Source organism: Papio anubis, chromosome 1 (genome assembly GCF_008728515.1).
Source record: "Papio anubis isolate 15944 chromosome 1, Panubis1.0, whole genome shotgun sequence".
NCBI lineage: Eukaryota > Metazoa > Chordata > Mammalia > Primates > Cercopithecidae > Papio > Papio anubis.
The window spans coordinates 109,829,199-109,848,607 of NC_044976.1; the positions used below are offsets into that span (position 1 = coordinate 109,829,199).

At 42.3% G+C, this 19,409-nt stretch overlaps 2 protein-coding genes across 9 annotated transcripts in view; one reads left to right on the top strand and one right to left on the bottom strand.

The window, feature by feature from the left end:
- The first annotated feature begins 5,147 nt into the window (after positions 1 to 5,147).
- On the top strand, positions 5,148 to 9,782 carry C1H1orf162 (chromosome 1 C1orf162 homolog). 2 transcript variants are annotated; one of them, XM_021925900.2, is made up of 6 exons: positions 5,148 to 5,270; positions 7,273 to 7,320; positions 8,068 to 8,137; positions 8,604 to 8,698; positions 8,995 to 9,044; positions 9,253 to 9,782. In XM_021925900.2, the coding sequence occupies exons 2-6, from the start codon at positions 7,284 to 7,286 to the stop codon at positions 9,391 to 9,393; spliced, it is 393 nt and encodes a 130-aa protein (XP_021781592.1). In that variant the 5' UTR covers positions 5,148 to 5,270; positions 7,273 to 7,283; the 3' UTR covers positions 9,394 to 9,782. The 2 variants fall into 2 exon arrangements, with proteins under 2 accessions (XP_021781592.1, XP_009213529.1); XM_009215265.1 differs by lacking the exons at positions 5,148 to 5,270; positions 8,604 to 8,698 and having other exon boundaries at positions 7,276 to 7,320; positions 8,920 to 9,044.
- A 4,777-nt stretch (positions 9,783 to 14,559) lies between these two features.
- LOC101001693 (adenosine receptor A3) overlaps positions 14,560 to 19,409 on the bottom strand; it is a 79,722-nt gene continuing 74,872 nt past the window's right edge. For 4 of the 7 annotated variants that reach the window (XM_031652000.1, XM_009215300.3, XM_017945820.3 and 1 more), the window contains 3 exons: positions 17,821 to 17,887; positions 16,990 to 17,090; positions 14,560 to 14,973 (listed from right to left, as the gene is read on the bottom strand). In XM_031652000.1, the coding sequence (XP_031507860.1) occupies positions 14,903 to 14,973; positions 16,990 to 17,090; positions 17,821 to 17,887 (239 nt within the window). In that variant the 3' untranslated portion in view covers positions 14,560 to 14,902. The other 3 variants (XM_009215286.4, XM_009215279.4, XM_021926105.2) reach the window with 3 other exon arrangements.

Here is a 19,409-nt window from a genome sequence, read left to right on the forward strand (position 1 = left end):
AAAGATAAATGTGTATTGTTTTAAGCCTCTAAATGTGTGATAATATGTTAGACAGCAATAGAAAACTAATGCAGCAAAGAGCTCTACCATCTCCATCTGTGGCGTGGATTTTTTTTTTTTCCTGGTCCACCCACCAGGGGTCCCTTTTCAGAGAGTATAATCCAAATCGCCACCTTTGTGCAGGTTCTAGACTTGGTTTCCTAACCTTGCATAGATGGCCTTTAAACCCAACCTTCAGATCACCAAAAACTGGTAGCCAAACCCAGAGCAAACACCCATTTCAGGTCTCAATCAACTTTCTTATTTCTTTGAGGATTTCCCACATCTACTTTAGCCATGCGCTTTTAAATTATGGTGTTTAAAATATTTTATCCAACAAGTGTTATGTTTTTTAACAAGAGGATTTCTTTACATACCTAATCTGCTATATGCCTGGGAATTTCCATTCCTGATCAGCCCCATTGGAGGTAAATTTCCTACTACTACCACACCCCAAGCTACTTAAGCAAAAGAGATTATGATCTCTTAATTGCCAAATCCAGTCAACTCTTTCCAGTCCTCATGTTACTTGGCCTCTCTTTCAGCTGCATTTGGAACAGTTGGCCACAGCTTTTCCTTCCTTTCTTTCCTCCTCTGGCTCCTAATCACATACGTTTATGCCATTTCTGCTGTCACTGTTTCTTCTCAATTTCCTTAACTGACTCTACTTTTTCTGCCTCCCTTTTAAATCTTGGTGCTCCTCAGAGTTCTATCCTAGGAATTTTATTCTCATTCTATAATACATATTATACGTGGATTACCTCATCCATTCCCATGGCTTCTACTATCATATACATGCTGGTGACTTCCTAGTCTATATCTCAAATTATATTTGGAAAAATAGATTAGGTTAAGTGAGATGAGATAATAGCTGGGATCATAGGTGTGTGACATTGCACATGTCAGATGCAATGATCCCAGCTCTTAGGGAGGCTGAAGTGAGAGGATAGCTTGAGCTTGGGAGTTCAAGACCAGCTTGGGCAACATAGTAAGACCTGCCTTAAAAAAAAAAAAAGAAAGAAAGAAAGAAAGAAAGAAAAGGTCGACCCAAAATCTCAGTAGATTAATATGGAAAAGTTTACTTTTTGCTCATATAGAATCTATTGAAGGTCCAAGTGACTCCCCAAAGAAACTGTCCTCCATATGCTGACTCAAGGATCCAGGGTTAGAACTCTCACCTTCACCTTCCCATCATAAAATCTCCATTGTTGTGGGAGAGGGTCAGAGGAGGTCTTGCATCAGCAATTAAATGTTTTGACTAAATGGGACATGCATCACTTCATTCACTGCCCATTGGCCAGAACTTGTCGCATGACAAGGGAGGTTCCACACAAGAAGGAGAGGAGAACTGGTTGTTGGTGAGAACTAGTACTGTCTACCACACAATTCTAGATATCTTTTGTGAGCCCCAGATCTGTGTATCCAACTGCTCTCTCAACATCTTTACCTGAATGTTCCACTGGCACCCCAAATCCAATGTGTCCAAAATTAAACTCATTATTTTTTCTCAATCCTATAACCCCTTCTTTTATATTCTCAAAGTTAGTTGATGGATACAATGCAGGAAACATAGTTATTACCGCCTCCCCTCTCTCTCTTACTTTCCTCTCACACCTAATAAATGACTAGACTCATCACCTATCTACTCTACCTCTTCCCCATGGCCATTGCCTCTATTCAGATCATCCTAATTTCTCACTTGGAACTCTACAACACCAAAGGATTCTTCACCCACTGTTTGGCACCTCACTGGTCCCCTCTACACTCTGTTGCCTTAACCCAAATGTGCTTATGTTACTCCTCTTCAGCAGTCGTTCCATTGCCTATAAGGGTAAAGTATGTTTAGGGCCTGCCATTACCTGGTTTTATCTATCCTCTCCAGCCTTTCCCCTTCCATCCCCCACCCTTATCCTATCCTCATTCCCCATAGCACCACCTATGCTGAGATACTTGCATTTCCCCAAACTCAAGTATTGTGCCAAAGCATGCTCTTGTTTACCCTGTCCCTCTACCTGGAATACACTTCCTTCCTCAGTCTGCCTAGAAAATTATTCATCTTTCAAGGTGCAACTCAAACATTATCTCCTCTATGAGGCTTTTCTTGACACCTATCCTCCCTCCTTATCGTGTAGCCTGGCCCCTTTGTTCATTGCATCTCACTGTATCCTGTACAGATGTCTCACATCTACAATATTTCATTATGCTTATTTTTGTGACTGGCCAGTCTGGAGCATGCTTTTGTAGATGAATGAACATATCTCTCTCTCTACAAGAGACAGATCCCGCAAGCCAAGAACTATGTCTTACTCATTATTGAACCTCCAGAGCTCGGCAGAGTGTTTGAGTAGGTGCTAAGTAATGTCTGATTAATTAGTTAATCCTCCCTCTAAGTCTTGAACTACCGCTGTTTCCTTCTCTGGCTCCTCTTCCTCCTTCTTGCCCTTTGGTGGTATCTTTGATCATTATCTGATCTTTTATCCCCCATTGTTTTTGCTGCCACTTTCCTAAATATCTCTCAAATCCATATATATCTCTTCATCTCTCTACTGCTACCATCCTAGTCCACGTTACTATTACCCTCCTCAACTGGATCACTGCAGTAATCTCTCAACCGGTCTATTTGTATCTATTCTGGCTAACTTCCAATCTGTTTGCTCCAGTTTTAGTGATTGTTCCATAATGCAAGCCTGATCGTGTCACCCTTGTTTAAATATGTTTAGTACAGATAAACCCACTTCTCTTAAAGACAAAAGTTGTGAGGGACTGGCCCCTTCCTGCCTATTTAACCTCATCCTCATCATGCTCCACCCCCTGCCCACACCCCAGTGCCACTTCACATACTTCCTCTTTCAGTTTTTGTCAAACTAGTCTTTTTTTTTTTCCCTTCAACTTCCTACCCTCCTTCTGGCACAGGGTTTTTAAATGTTCTATTCCCTCCAAACTTTCCCTTCCTCTTGGTCTAGTGGAACTCCAACTCACATTTCTGATTTCAGTTTAAATGTTGGGTCGTTTTATTTTTTGGCTCTAGGAAGGCTTCCCTGGTCCTCTTCCCCTCTATTGTAGGCATCCATGGCACAGGGTCCTGATCCTTCACAGCACACTTAACAATCACAATTTGCCATTTCTTTGTGTGGTAAGGGCCTCCTTTACTAGTGTGAAAGTTCCATGAAGGCAGGCCCTCATGCTTGTCATAATATCCTCAAAGCTTAGAATGGGACATAGCACATAGTAAATGTTCAATAAATGTTTTGGAGTAAGTGAATGAAGAAATGAATTATCTCAGCAACTGGGGTTCGAAAACTTGAAGTAATCATTGACTCATCCTACTGTTTTATTCCCCGTATCCAGGTCCCAAGTTATATGTCCTCCAATTTTATGATCCCTGTGGTTTCAGCCCACACCCTCACTACACAATACCCAGCATATCCCCATACCCTCTAGTTTGTCTCTACCCAAAATTTATCTTATATGATATGATACAATCTGTCATAAAGGTTATGTTTACCATGTTATATCTCAATCAAAAAGATTTAGTGTTTATTTTAAAAATATTTTAAATATATCTTGCTTGGATTTAAAGCTCCCCACCATCTGGCTAAAATCCATCTATGTCAACTATTTTTCATCTCCCACCCTCTCCAAATGCCCCTCCCTATTTATTTATTTATTTATTTAAGCACCCTGTCACCCAGGCTGAAGTGCAACGGCATGATCGTGACTCACTGCAGCCTCAAACTCCTGGGTGCAAAGGATCCTCCTGCCTCAGCCTCCCAAAGTGCTGGATTACAGGCGTCAACCACCACACCCAGTCAAAATGTTCCACTCTTGAACTGTGCTAATATCCTAGAAACACATCACTTGAATTTCAGCAACCAACCCTGGGCCTAGGACACTTCTCCCACAGCCCTTTCTTCCTCCATCCATCCAAAGCCTATCTGTGCTCCAGGTTTACCTGCACACATCCTTGCCTGATTTTTCCAGCTCTGCCAGCTGTGAGTTACTCTTCTCTCCACCTGAAAACCTCTTCCTCAGACTCTGTGCCTGGCTAGCTCCTGCTCATCCTCAAGTTCTCTAAGTGGAAATGTCCACTTCTTAGAGAAGCCTTCCCCAGTCCTCCATCTTCTCAAAGATGTTCTCCCAGTGTATTCTCTCTAGCTAGCACTCTGTTTCTTTCCCTCATGGCCCTAATACAATGTGTCATTGACTTATCATTTCCTTGTTTTTCATTTCTCTTCTCAATTAGGTGGTAGAGTCCATGAGGCAAGGAACTTTTCTGCCTTGCTCTCCAAAAAACCTATAATAACCTGGTCAGTTATTAAACCCATATAACCTGGTCAGGCACGGTGGCTCACATCTGTTATCCCAGCACTTTGGGAGACTGAGGCAGGCAGATCACCTGAGGTCAGGAGTTCAAGACCAGCCTGACCAACATGGTGAAACCCATCTCTACTAAAAATGCAAAATTAGCCGGGCATGGTGGCGCATGCCTGTAATCTTGGGAGGCTGAGGCAGGAGAATTGCTTGAGCCCAGGAGGTGGAGGTTGCAGTGAGCTGAGGTTGCACCACTGCACTCCAGCCTGGGCAACACGCATGAAATTCCATCTCAAAAAGAAAAAAAGAAAAAAAAAAACCTATAGCACCAGCCCACTGTATGGCCTATAGCATTTACTTAATTAGTATATTTATTAATATTATTTTACAGAAAAATTTATAAAGAAATGATTCGCCTTCCCTTTGAAGGGATCTCATACTCTTAACACATTTGAAGTCTGCACAGCTAGTACTTAACTCTTAACACTGTTTGCTCTTCGTTTTTCGTTATCAGCCTCATCTCCCTGGTTAGAATAGATGAGATTATAAGGTTTTTGATGGCAATAATAATGTCATACTGATGCGATCTCCACAGTAAATCTGGCACAGTGGTTAAAGTAAATACTTAGTAAATATTTAATTAGCAAGAAACCTGTCTTACCTCCTTACATTCTGGCATTCCTGTGTCAGACACAAAGAAAAGTTACAAAAGAAAGATGAAAAAATCATAATGTTGACCTCAAAGAGGAAGCCTACCCTTGAGTTTAGACAGGATCTTTGCGACATACAATGTGATGCTGGAAGTGGCAGGGGCAGTAATCTTTATTTCGTCATTTCTGAAACATAGGAGAGGTAACGGAAGCAAGTGAAATGCTCAATCTTAGACGATTGCGTCGTATGACCGGACTTTTTCTTGAAAGGTAAATGCATTTACCACATGCTCTTAATCTAGATTAAATAATCACTTACCAAAAGAAAATGTCGTCTAATTGTTAGTGGCTTCTATCACTTGTTTTATTTGGTGCGGGAAGGGTTGTATTTGAATGATTCTATTTAGTTGATGGATTTTACAGCAGTCAGTAAGATTCTCCAATGCTGGATGAAACGTGAAAAAGTATATATAGCACCGCTTCTCTTTTAATTTATGCTTCTGCCAAATGTTTAGGTTGTGCTTAAAGGGAAATGTATTTCCTGCTTTTCTTGGCCTGGATTTGTGAGTAACTATTTCCCTGTATGTGATGATTTTGTCCATTTATGTGAAAGTTCGGGTGGAGTGGCCTAACGTTTTCACAACGGCTATGGTAACATTTTTGTAAATTCAGAACTGCTGCAGTGAATTTCAGGATTTTACAGAAACCTATGATCCTATCTTCTTCCACCTCTTCAGTGGCAAAGCCTAGTGTAAGCTCATATTCTGTTTAGCACCAACGTATATTTCAATATTTTAAAAATATTATGTCAATATTTAAAGAATATTATGTCAATATATTATGATGGTCTGCAAAGAGCACCATTGATGTACAAGTTAGAAAAGGAGCAAAATGTGTCAGAATAATTACCACTGCCGATTCTGCTGAAGACTGTGGGCTTCCTATTCTCATGGCTCAGACTCCTCACCATATTTTCCCATTGGCCCCTTTCTTATCTGACATTGCATGATCTAAAAATGTTTGGTGAATTGTAAGGTGCTTGGTAATGTTGCTGTTGCTGCTATTGTAACAGGTATAGGGAGATGAGGTGTCCTCCCAGCCCTCCCACAGGTCCAAGGACTTGGAAGTTAACTTATGAGAACTGAACAATACAACAATAAATAATTGATGACATTTGTTTAAAGAAATGACCTTAAAATATAGAAGAAATAACAAAGCCAAAACATTTTGCCATGAGTTTGCCTAAATATGAAGTAACATTTTGGCCCCCTAAAAAAAAAAAAAAATCAGGGAGGCATACAATGTTTTATGCACAAAAATATCTGTTTCATTGTAATTGATTCAAATAAAAATGGAAACAATTCTATCAAGTGGAGAATTTGTTAAGCAAGTTATAGTACATAGCTAGAGCAGAAAGACCCATCACCACTAAAAATGTTATAAAAAGTTTTTAGTAACATAGAAGAATGTGTATGGCAAAAATGCTAAATATAAAAGGAAGATATAACCTTTTATAAAAAGAAATATCTCAACTAGCTTTTTAAAAAATGCATGGAAGTCTGACTAAAAGGAAAGACAGTAAAAATATTAATGAGTAGTAGGAGTTTGGGTGATTTCACTTTTCTGCCTTTAGATGCTTTATACATTTTGATATAAAGCCTAAACAAGACTATTGGCAGACTTGAGAAGATAATACGTGAGCAGATTAGAAGTGTCTAATGAGGTCTAGAGTAAGGGTCTCCAAGAGCAAGTTTGTCAAAGTTTATGTAGCAATGCCGGGGAAGAGTAAGACTGATACATCAGACCCAGTTGGCAGTCAGTATAAAAATCATCCATTCATCTTCTCTCATACTTACTTCAGTTCAGTGCTTATCAAGCGAAATTATTATTTTCGTTGGCATTCTTATATATTCCCCTGATAGGCAAAATTCACTGATTGCACCAACATGTACCTTATGTTATTTCAGTTTATACATCAGTCTCCTGTGAGTTGGTTGGTGGGAATCAGTTCTGGAGAAATCAATCAATTCTTGGTGCCCTGATAAGATCAAATTTCTGGACCTGCAAACCTGAAGGCTGGCTGCTGAGCTGCAGAAACAACACCAGAGTTGTTGACCTCTGATGAGTGGTCTGTGACCACTGATGGCACTAGAACACCCACAAATTGCCTCTCATTGTTACTACTCTTATATGACAATCACAGTCTCAGAGCCGGCCCTTCAGCTGGCTCTCCTCTCCAAGCTTTCTAAGAGATACCTTGTTTTATTTTCAGGAGATGACAGCATGGGAGGAATTAGCTCCACATCTAAACCCTACACTGGTGAGTTTATGACAGGAATAATTACCTGCCTCACTTCTGAGTTAAAATAACTAGAAATTGTGCTGAAGGGCTGTAATGGAAAGGCACTAGCTAGTGCATTTCTGAAGCTGGAAGAATCCAATTTTACCAGGATACAGAATCTAATGCCAGGAGGGGTAAAAGGGGGAAATCACAGAGACCTGCCTGGCCCTCCAAATCTGAGTAGAGTGTCTCTGCTCAATATCAAACTAGGTGGGTCATTCTCCCCTATTTGTGGTGTAGGCATTGGGAAAACCACTGTGGCTGTTTTTGGCTATGCACTGGTAATAGCTGCTCTGCAAAAAGAGCAAACAAAAAAGGGCAGCGGTTTTAAGGTCAAATTCCCCAAGGACTTTGGCAAGCATTTGTTGTTTCTCCCTAGCTGGGAGATGCTTTCCTTAGGTCAGAAGGAGCACATCTCTTCAGGGGTTCCTATTAAACTCTTTGAGGAGGGCAACACATGAGGTTTTTTTTTTTTTAATCAAAGGGACACTAGGCTTGTATTTCATTTATGTAGCTGATTTTTAAGTTCCAGTTCTAATTTTCATGTAAAAGTACTTGGAATCTAAAAAACAACATTCTCACATTTTTGCAAGAGTTGCAGGCCCATCCTTAATTTCCACTGGCTGATTGGGTAGAATGGGGCACATGGGGACATTTAAGCTGGAAGGATATCATGAAAAGTGACAGATACACTAATACACTAATTCCTTTTATGTTTTCTTGTAGAAAAACAAGGCCCTTTCTCCACAGCAGCCCCAACAACTAGCCCTGCATCGTGTCTCTCTAACCACCACAAGTAAATGAGCATTCTCCCATCTGTTTCATCTTGTACCACATAGGATTTGATGTTATGTTGACATCCTTGGCTTAGGGACTTGGGCAGGGAGACTGGGGAGAAAGGACTAGAAACAGTAAAAGAAAAAAGTCAGTTTGTGATCTCAGGAGTATGGCTCTTAATTTGGCATCCCCTAAGCTTCAAGAGATCCATGGATCCCCTAAGCTTATAGGTAAAATTTGCTGGGTGGGATATTATGAACATTGTGTGGGTTGAGGGAGGGGGAGAAGAAGAGGCCACAGCTTTCTCTGAGGCCTCAAATGGATGTGAAACTCAAAAGCAAAAGCTGAAAACCACTGGGTGAAAATTCATTAGTCAGTGTGAAAACAATTTCAGGAGTCCATCCATAGGCGGGAAAGGTTTCACTCTTTAGGAAAGACCTTCAAAAGCCCAACAGTTCATCCTCTGCCTTTCTCTGCCAAAACAGCAAAAACCATTTAATCCTTGCCTTTTGTGCTGGGGTTCTACTGACGCTGCTGCTGATAGCCTTTATCTTCCTCATCATAAAGAGCTACAGAAAATGTAAGTGGTCTCCAAGGGATAGGACAGCCCTTCTCTGTCTGCCATTGATACTAGAATTAGCTATGAGTGAGTAACGGGAGGAGGTAGGGGAGGGTGCAGTGTGATAAAACCTGCTTAGCCCACCCTGTCTGCAGACTGAAGACTCAAATCCCTTCATTTTTCTTCTGCCCTGCCCCCACCCACCTGCCAACACCCCCTCCCCACCCCACCCTTCACCCAAGATCGGAGGGAGAGGTTTCCCATTTCCCCAGGCCCATTGCTGAGATGGGTCCCTCTTCTTTCTGGCACCATGGCAGGTCACTCCAAGCCCCCGGTCCCGGATCCTCACTCAGATCCTCCGGCCAAGGTAAGATGACCACACTGTTTTGGCGACACTGAAGGGCTACCATCATTGGAATTCCCCTCCATACTCTGAATTATCTACTAGAATGGTGAGATTGATTTCCAGACACTGGGCAAGTGATTCTTTGACCAAAGTGCTCAGGTTGCTTCTAAAGAGCAACCTTTTTGCTCTAAACTGAACTCACTCCTTCCTCCTTTTTCTCCCTCTGCAGCTTTCATCCATCCCAGGAGAATCACTTACCTATGCCAGCATGACTTTCAAACTCTCAGAAGATAAGAGCAATCACTTGGCTGAGGACCGTTCTGCAGACTTTGACCCCATTGTCTATGCTCAAATTAAAGTGACAAACTAACCTGGCTTTTCCAAGGAGGCTTGAATCCATTTCCTCTCATCTCGGCCCCATCTTCACACATCACTTTCCCTTTTTTACAAATTTTGGATCACCACCTGTGTGAAACTGTAGTCAGAGTTGTTTAGGTGTGATCTGGCAATGCTATCCAGCAGCTTTGGACACCAATGGTCAGTCTTTTCCTGGCCACAGCAAAGATTGAAGGCCCTCCCACTTGAACTGACAGCCTGTGAGCCCCTTGGGGGCATAGACTGCCTTCCTTGGACCCTTCCAAAGTGTGTGGTACGGAGGTCAGTGCACAGAATATTCACCCAGCATCATGAATCAACTTGGGAGGAGTCAACCAAATGAACAGTCTACCAAGAATTTCAAATAAAGTCAAACCCCCCACAGTGCTGCCTCTGTCTTTATTATTTATTTGTCTGTTCCTGCCACCTTCTCCAGAGGTCAAGACTAAAAGTGCAGAGCTCATTCACAGCCAAAGACACCACCAAAAGTGATGGCACTTGGAAACAAGCTCAGATTTGACTGGGGTGCAGGTACCAAGCTATGCCACCAACTAGTGGCATTCATTTAGGCAAACTTGTTAAACTTTTCAAGGCTCAAGTCTTTCATCTTGAAAACAGAGATAACACTTACCACTAATGTTTAGTATGAGGATTAAATGAAATATCTTATACATAAGCATTCTACACATCCCAGAGCTCTACACAAACACAAGGTCCCTACTGTATAAAGCACTATGCAAATGGAGATTTCTACCTCCATCCTATAGCATAAGAGATATGCATAACAATATTATATGAGAACCAAAGATAAAGATTAATCTGAACATTAATTCCCCCAAAAACCCAATGAATAATCACATATAAAAATCCCATTAAAAATATCATCAGATGAATCCCAAAGGTGAACAACAACAAAATATCAATAAGATTATTTTTCAATGGGCAGGCTTACTCTGAATTTCCTACGTAAACCATAAACAAGACAGCAAATCCAGAAAAATGTATAAAAATAAATAATAAAAGTTATATGGGAAGGCTAGCCCTTGCAGCTAACTAAAAGTACCTGTTTTATTAAGCATCACTAATTAAAGCAATATGTTAATGGTACATGAATAAATAAATCAATTGAATAGAATTTAAAAACCAGAAATACATCAAAATACATAAGGAAATTTAGAGTATGATGAAGATGGCATATGAAATCATTTGGGAGAAATTGGTTTATTCTATAAGTGGTATTAAGATAACTAGACAACCATATAAATGAAAATAAAGTAGGATCCATATTTCACTTCTCATATGAAAATAAATCCCAGACATGTCAAAAAATTTAACTGTAAAAAAATCATAAAAGCACTAGAAGAAAATATGGGAGAATTTTAAAAAATATTTTTGTAGAGCATGCCCTTTGAATGTATGTCACAAAGCCCAGAAACCAGAAAAGATTAACTTGACTTCTAAAGTACAATTAAAAAGTCCAAAGTACCATTAAAATGTGAAAAGGCAAATGACAAGCTTAGAAAACACTTTCAAAGCATCTTATAGACATAGAAAGATCATTTGTAAATCAACAGGGGAAAAAAATGAACAACTCAATAGAAAGGACAAGGGATGGGGTGGGCAATTTGTAGGAGAGAATATATAAATGGCTCAAATATATGAAAAGATACTTGACTTCCCTCATAATAAGGTAAATAATGATTGCAACTACAATTAGATAATTTTTTTTCCATCAGTAAGACTGGCAAAATTCAAAAAGTTTGCTAATAGACCGGGCAAGACTGGGGGGAACCAAGACACACATACACTACTGGTGGGAGAGCACATTGGTACAGCTACCACAGAAGATCATTTGGCAAAAGCCAACAACATTCTAAATTCTTTTCTAAGAATTTATAAATAATCCTATTTCTAAGGATTTATCCTACTCAAATACATGGAAAATTGCCTACATAACTTGAATTGCAACAGTAATCAAATTGGCTAGAACTCACTGAGGCTTATTACACTTTTAGTACAAATCTAAGTGAGTGGCATGTATTCATGGAATCCTCACAGAACACTGTGAGGTTACAATTATTACAAATTGTATATACAGAAATGGAGGCACAGAGAGGTTAAGTAACTTGCCCGAGTTCACATTGCTGCTAAGTAGTGGCTCTGGAACTCAACCCTGGGTAGGCTGGCTCCAGAGTTTGCACGTTTATCTATCATGCTCGATTCTCTGAAACAGCAAAAGATTGAGAAAATCTTCACTGTACACGGAGAGGGGACTGGTTCATTCGGTGCAATGTAGCCATTAAAAAGAATGAGGCAGCTCTGTATGTTCTAATAAAAACAGATACCTATACTGCAAACTGTTGAACAGAATTATGAATATGCTCTACTCACGTGTAGTACAGTATATGTGTATCTATATATTTAGTATATCTCTGGAGGAAAACACAATGGATGGTCTTGGTGACAGCCTCTGGGGAGAGGAAATTGCTACCTGTGGGACTGAGGATCTCTAAATATATAGATATAAATAAGAGGACTCAGCAGACAGAAACCAAAGTATCGTCTTTATTATGAACATGGTCAACATTGGAGAATAGAGCTTATACTACAGCTGCAAAGGAGTTCAGAACACTGAACCCCACAACTGAGTTATAAACTGCACCACAGCAAGCCCACCGCTCCCAACAAGCAATGCAGTTGTTCAGCCTGCCCCTAAGGAGCTGCAGAAGAGATCACACACTCTTTCAAAGCTGTACCCAAAAGAGTAAAAGAGGAAGAGGAAGAGAGAAAGCATGTATGCCCAGTTCCTATTCCCAGTCTCCCATGTCAGACAGCCCCCTCTACCTCCCATAGGTGGTCACCGAGGAGTGTGACCTCAGTCTACACCAAAGGAAGCAGGAGTGGGAGAGAAACGCCCACCACAGAACTTTCAAAAATACATTAAATAATATTTTGGGGTCTGGGTGTGGTGGCTCTTGCCTGTAATTCTAGCCCTTTAGGAGGCCAAGGCAGAAAGATTGCTTGAGCCCCAAAATTTGAGACTAGTCTGGGCAATATAGGGAGACCCCATCTTTACAAAAAATAAAATAATCAGCCAGGCATGGTGGTGCACGCCTGTGGGCCCAGCTGCTTGGGGTGGTGAGGTGGGAGGATTACTTGAGCCCAGGAGGTTGAGGCTACAGTGAGCCAAGATTAAACCACTGTACTCCAGCCTGGGTGGCAGAATGAGACTCTGTCTTAATAATAATAATAATAATTGCAAAATCAAGTTAAGAAAATTGAAGTCCAAGGAGATGAAATAATTTATTCAATGACACCTGGCTAAAAATAAATGGCAGAACAAAAATTTAAATCAAGTCCTCTGGCTTCAAATTCTTTGCATCTGGCCTCCACACCAAGCTGCCCCACAGCACTTGCGGTGGCAAGGAGACGAGAAAGGCAAAGAGTCAAGTGATGTGATCCAGAGAGCATGTTCTTTCTGAGAGAGAGCAGCTGCTGCTGGAAGCTGGATTTTGAGGGAGAAGCCAGTGGAAGAGAGTTTAATTTAAAAAAGAAGTAGTCTGTCTGTGGGAGTGAACAGGTCTAGAAGAAAGACGGGTTTAAGGGAGATAGTTCAGTGAGGCGGCCACAGCTCCACCAGGGCAGCCAGCCCCACGAGGGCAGCAGAGACCCAGGAACGGTCTTCTCCCGTTCGCTGATCTTAGGAAGTGCACACAGGGAGGCCTCTTGAGCTTTCAACTGTTCCCAAACTCGGGGCTGACATCAAACAATCCTGCCATCCCTGAAGCTAGAGGCCATATCAGCTTTCCAGTTCAGGGCCAGCACCTTTTAAACATAACGGCAAGAGTAGAGTAAGCACTATCACATGGCATCTACTTGTATAAGAAATATCAAATTAATTGCCCTTTCCTGTTTTCTTGAAGCTGCCCATTTTTTTTTAAACGGTATAGCCCTAAACAGAGTCTTGTTTTTTTGTCTTCACACTATGCAGCCAGCCTTGATGGAGGATAAAATGAGTAATTAAATGATTGACCCCAGATTCAAAGATCTTTGCTAGGTAAGAGCAGGCTCTTGAATCCTGGATCATGGAATCAGAACAAATCTATAGGAAAATAGTTTTCCAGACATCGTGAGTGTAAATCTTCCAAGACATCTATAGATGTCTTCATCTGCTGTGGAAGATCTATGTCTGCTATCTTGCCTTGTAGAATGGAATATCCTAACCAAACCCAAACTGGATTGCTATTTGCAGAACTGATGGGTTAATGACCCCGTTTGTTTAAAATCAATACAGGGCCATAGGGGAAGAATTGGGGCTGTTTTGTGGCTAAGGGAAAAGAGAGCACTTTTGATGTTGTTTGATCTGAGCCTCTGGCAGGAACGTGGGTTGTTCAGAAACACAGAGGTGGGGTATCCACACCCTCATCTCTTCCCATCAGGACGTTGAGTAGCTGTGAATTCCCTACCTTTGGGGAGAGGAGTTAGGGTGGAAGCTGAAGGAAGTGTGTTCATGAAAGATTTTGTGGGAGTCTGGATCTAAACACGCAGGGGATGTGCAGAATCATATCAACAAACAACCTCTCTGTTCCAACTCTGCTCAGACCAGAAGGCCACTTGAGTACCCTGAGGACTGAGGCTGGCCAGCATGCCCATTAGAAGAGATCACGGCACGGTGAAAAGCAGGCTTGTGATGACGGCAGCACAGACAGTGATGGGGAGGCCCTGGAAACTCCCAGAAATAGCAGGAGAGGCCCTATATGGGGAGAGAGGGTGTGGATATGCGGGTGGGAGCTAAGAGTGTTGGTGATTCTGGCATGAATGGCAATATAACCTCATTCGCACCCATGGCTGCTGATGTCTTGTTCTTGATTTGTTTTTCCCAATTTGAATGACTATTTCACTTAAGCTATCACACCTTGGTTTCTCATTGATCAAAAGCAGCATCCCTTTAGTCAGGTGGCAGTTTCCCATAAAGGATGAGAAGAATGGCCTTTTCACCAAGAGAATCTGAGAACCACTGATTTAGTCTATCTCCCTTTCTTTGGGTTGGGCAGCATTTGATACCAATTCAGAAATGAGTTAGAATATTATTCTTTGAAAGAAACGTTTCCAGAAATACTTTTACAGTGATACCCTAGAAGAAGTAACTCATACTTTGCAGTTCATTCAACACTGGCTAGGAATTTATTGGCTAAAAAAATACAAGTGATTTCCTGGCCCCCGATCCAGATTCTCCACCTCTTCTTCATCTCTGACTGATGGAATGCATGAGAACTAAGATCTTGAGATGTTATTTGAGTGCAGCCTTGCTCGGGTTTGGTCCATCATAGCTCCTCTGACTACCGCCGTTGTTACCTGGCTGCAAATGATTGTTGGCAAGGATAGAGGGTCCTTCAGAATTCCTGGGAGATCGGAATCAGTCTCTGAGGTGTGGGCCATTTGTCATGGTGATTATTCTGTTGTAGCATCACTTTATTTATGAACTAAATAAAAGAAATCTTCAGTCACATCTGTTCAGTAGGAGCCATTTCCTTTGGAGTCAGGACACGTGAGAAGGGCTTCAAAGAGTTGCCTACTTGGTTGGGGAATAGAAAGGGAAAATGGAGTTGAGATCTATTGCCTACCCCTGAAGAGTGTTTCTGCAGCAAAAGTTCCAAACTCTATCATGGGGCTTTTATGGGGACTAGACACAAGTTTATTTTCAGGGCCGAGATCAGATATCATTACTGCAAAGCTCATCAGTAGGAAAGTCAATAGGAAGGCTTGGTACACAGAGATTGCAATCACCTCTCACCAAGTTTTGGTGATGTGAACACAACTGAACTTCTTCAGAACCCAAGAATGTCAAAGCTAGGAGCCTTGGTTCAGGCAGCCACATTTCAACTGCCTGAGTTTGAGGAAGCAGGCCATGGCAACAACAGGCTGTACAACTTCTTGCTAAAAAGGAATAGCATTGAGTTCTACAGCCTCATCTTTCATAGTATCATGTACTTTTCCTTCAGAGCACTGACTCCAGGTGGCAATGTTACATTTGGGTGTTGATGTGTGATAGTTTGTCTTCCTCCCCCTCTACAAGTTCCATGGACACAAATAGCATTTGTTCTGCCCATCTTTGTATCCCCAGCATCTAGCTAGCATGGTCATTTTTTGTTGAACTAATAAATAAAAATATTGGGGGGTATGAGAATGAGACCCTCAATTTCTAGAAAAGAAAACAGACCCAGAAAAGTATAAAGTTGCCCAAGGTCACACCTTAAAAAAGTGATAATGGTTTTAGCAAAAACCTAGACTACAACTGTGTCCCAAAGGGAATGGTCTTGGGCAGACCTGAGAAAGGCATTGTCTTGTCCACATGCCCCACCTTCGCAGTTCCCAAGGCTGCTAGAGGACAAAAGGTCAAGAATGCTATGGGAGCCGCTACTTTCCTTTCTTTAGGGCTCCTATTCTGACCACAGGAACAAAATATCACAGGGAAAGTATGAGGCCTTGCAGCCTTTGCTTTGCATTTCAGATTCTTCTGGCTATGGATCCTGGTGTGTCACTAGCAAGGGTTACTAGGAGTGTTTTTCTCTTTTTTTCTGAAATGTTTTTCTTCTACATTTCCATACCCACGGGTGGTTGCAGTCTGTTTTATAATTATGCCTACAGACTCTTCATTGCCTAAGGTGTTCCTGTGGTTTCTGAGAATAAAAAGAAAAATGTAAAACTACTATTAGCCAAACAGTGGCAACTGTGCAATGTTCTTTCTGCTCTGTGTACACTTCAGAGGTTGGCATATTTGCCACATGTTGGTCTGGAGGATTCTCCAAACGGTAAGACCAGCCTTGTCTTACTGACCAGTCATGTCTCTGGTGCTGCCCCACAGGGAAAGGTGGGCACACAGTCCCTTCTCTATTTAGGAATGGGGCAAGCTAAAGATCAGGCTTGAGGCAGGAGAATCACTTGAACCTGGGAGGTGAAGGTCGTAGTGAGCTGAGATCAAGCTGAGATCAGGCTGTACTCCAGCCTGGGCAACAGAGCTTGACAATGTCTCAAAAAAAAAAAAAAAAAAAAAAGTTAAAATTGGCCAGACATGGTGGCAGGCACCTGTGGGCCCAGCTATTTGAGCGGTTGAGGTGAAAGAATGACTTGAGGCTAGGAGCATGAGGCTGCAGTGAGCTATGATCACACTTCTGCAATCCAGCCTGGGCAACAGGGCAACACCCTGTGTATATGAAAAAGGAGACTCTTCTATACCTGCTTACCTATGGGTCCCAGAAGCTCATTCCTGTGCCAGGAGCCCAAAGTGTGTGTGCTGGGGAGGTAGGTGGCTCTGCAGATGGGAAACTGTGAGGTAGTTGTCTCAGGATCTCCTTCCTTCCTGATCTACACGTGTATCCACTTAAGAAAGCTGCAATGCTCCCTCTGTCACTTCTCATGATACCTCATCACCATCCAGCAGATATCTACCCCAGCCCATGGCTGGCTACATTGGTCTCTAGGTGACCAGACAATATGAAGAGCTCTCATTCACTCATTTGAAAGCTGCTCCTTGACCTCTTTCATTTTCTCTAATTCTTGCCCACCCTCTCCCCCAACAATAACTACTTACCCCTTCTATTCCTTTGACTTCTCCTCCTTTTGGTCAAATGACTGATTATAGAGATGATTCCCAAACCCGTGATCAGTATGCAAATGATGAGAATGGACGTCCTAGAAGGAACCACAGCAGATTTCATGTTCCTTGGAAGAAACTGCCTATTGGTTCTTAGCTCTAGATCCCTTTTTCTGGGATTTGCACCCCTGCCCCCACCCAACCCAGTTACAGTAGCTTCTGGCAACTGTATTCCTTTAGAGTGACCCTGTCCTTTGGACCACACTCAATGGGACCTGCTGAGCATCTGACTAAGCTGGGCCAATGAACCCTTTCCTCAGAAATTAACTGTGGATTGGGAATAGGAGAATCCAGTCTCAGACTTGCCAGTTTCTTGAATGGGGGAGAAATAAACTCAGGAACCACAAATGGATGACTGTTAGGGGAAAAAAGAGAAATATACAAGGGCAATACAGAGACAGAAGGAAGGAAACACACAGATTCGAGGCAGATTAGAGACTGAGGTAAATTCGTGATGATGCATCTGACAATTTCCAAGCGTGACCACAACCCTGCTCCTGCACCTCTCTCTCCTTATGATAAATGTCCCCTTTTAATTAAACCAGCTAGAGGACATTTTTGCTGCTTGCAACCAAGAGTCCTAAACTATATTTTTTTTTGGAAAGAAACCAAATACTCACATTAAGGATACACAGTTAAGGTGGAGAAATAATGTGCAGCAGAAAAGTTACTGGTACAAATCAACTGTCATATCATACTGTTGTCACGCCAGCCCCTACCTCCACCCCACCGCCCCAAGCCCATTCATCTGCCAAGACTATGACTCACCTGGAGTGGTCAGTCTCACCAACAACTTTGGGAGCCTTGCAGCTTCTGGTTTTGTTGCCTGATAGGTCTGAATCAGAAAGGATTTGCTAAGTCAGGTGAGGCCCATAGCCAGGTCCTGCCTCTGCCTCCCAGCTGTAGCTCTGCCTGTCATTCTCTCAGTCTCCAAAGAGTGAGTTCCCTGGTTGACTTCAGAGTAAAGCAGAGGCACCAAGTACAGTTGTATAAATGTGCCCGGCACAGGGAACAAAGCTGAGGGGACAATCAGGGACCAACATTTAGCCCACACTCTGCTTGCTAGGCCATGCACCCTGCCACTGGGCTCCATGCACCTGAAGGAAGGGGCCCCTTTTCCAGATTTGAACAAAGGCCCCAAATGGACTAGAAGTGGCCCATGGTTAGAGTCCCACAGAGGTCTCTTCCCCATAGAAGGGGATGCCAGAGGCACCAGAGGGCCAATCCTATCCTTAAAGAATTGCTCATTTGGTGATGTAATTGCCATGTTTTTCTTATGACAGCCACCAAAACCCAATGGAAGCAGTGGCACCACGACCACCTACGATGCCCCCTCTGATAAGATGTGGGAGAAGTCTGTGTTTCATTTAAACTAAGGAGTACGTTCAGGTGGGAACATTCTCTTGTCTGAGCCTAAGATTCAGGTCAAGATGCACAGTTAAGTAAAAGGAGAACCACACAAAGTAGAAACACTGTGGGTGTGAACGATATTACATTCCATAAGATGCTTGCTGAATCAATCACTAGTTGGTCAAGTGTTAGCAAAACTCTCTTTCTAGCATGGGGCTAGGTTTCCCAGGGTACCCCTTAAGCCCTTCTGGTTTGTTTTCCTACCAGCATTGTGCTCTGGACTGTAATAGAAAAGGACATCCTTTCTAGAAATGGAAACAAGGAGAAGGCACAGGGGAAAGGAAAAAAAAAAGAAGAAGAAAGAAAGGCTAGTGCCTTCCGTAAGTCCTCTGTCTGGGAGACAGAGGTTTTCTAGTGCAAAAGGAGGTTTTCATCATTCAGCAGAAGGAACCTGAGTGAATGTCTGGAAATCCTAAGTCTTAGCTCCAGCCAAGAGTCACAGTTGGTTAACTCAGACTTTTCTGCTGTGGGTTCCAGTTCCACCCATACCTTCTCAGCGGTCTCCAGATATAAACTGCACATTCCTTAAAAGCAAAAGAGGGTGCTTACTAGCTGGACCGCTAGTTGGATATTTATATCTGTAAATTATTATTATTATTATTTTTTGAGACAGGGTCTCATTCTGTCGTCCTGGCTGAAGTGCAGTGGTGCAATCATGGCTCACTGCAGCCTCAACCTCCCTGGACTCAGATGACCCTCCCATCTCAGCCTCCCGAGTAGCTGGGACTACAGGCAGGCACCACCACATCCAGCTAATTTTTGTACTTTTTGTAGAGACCGGCTTTCTCCATGTTGCCCAGGGTGGTCTTAAACTCCTGGGCTCTAGCAATCCACCAGCCTCAGCCTCCCAAAGCGCTGGGATTACAGGAGTGAGCCACGGCACCTGGCTACCTCCGTATATTATTAAATTATTTAAGCTGACAGTTAGCAGGCACCTGGGTCATTTT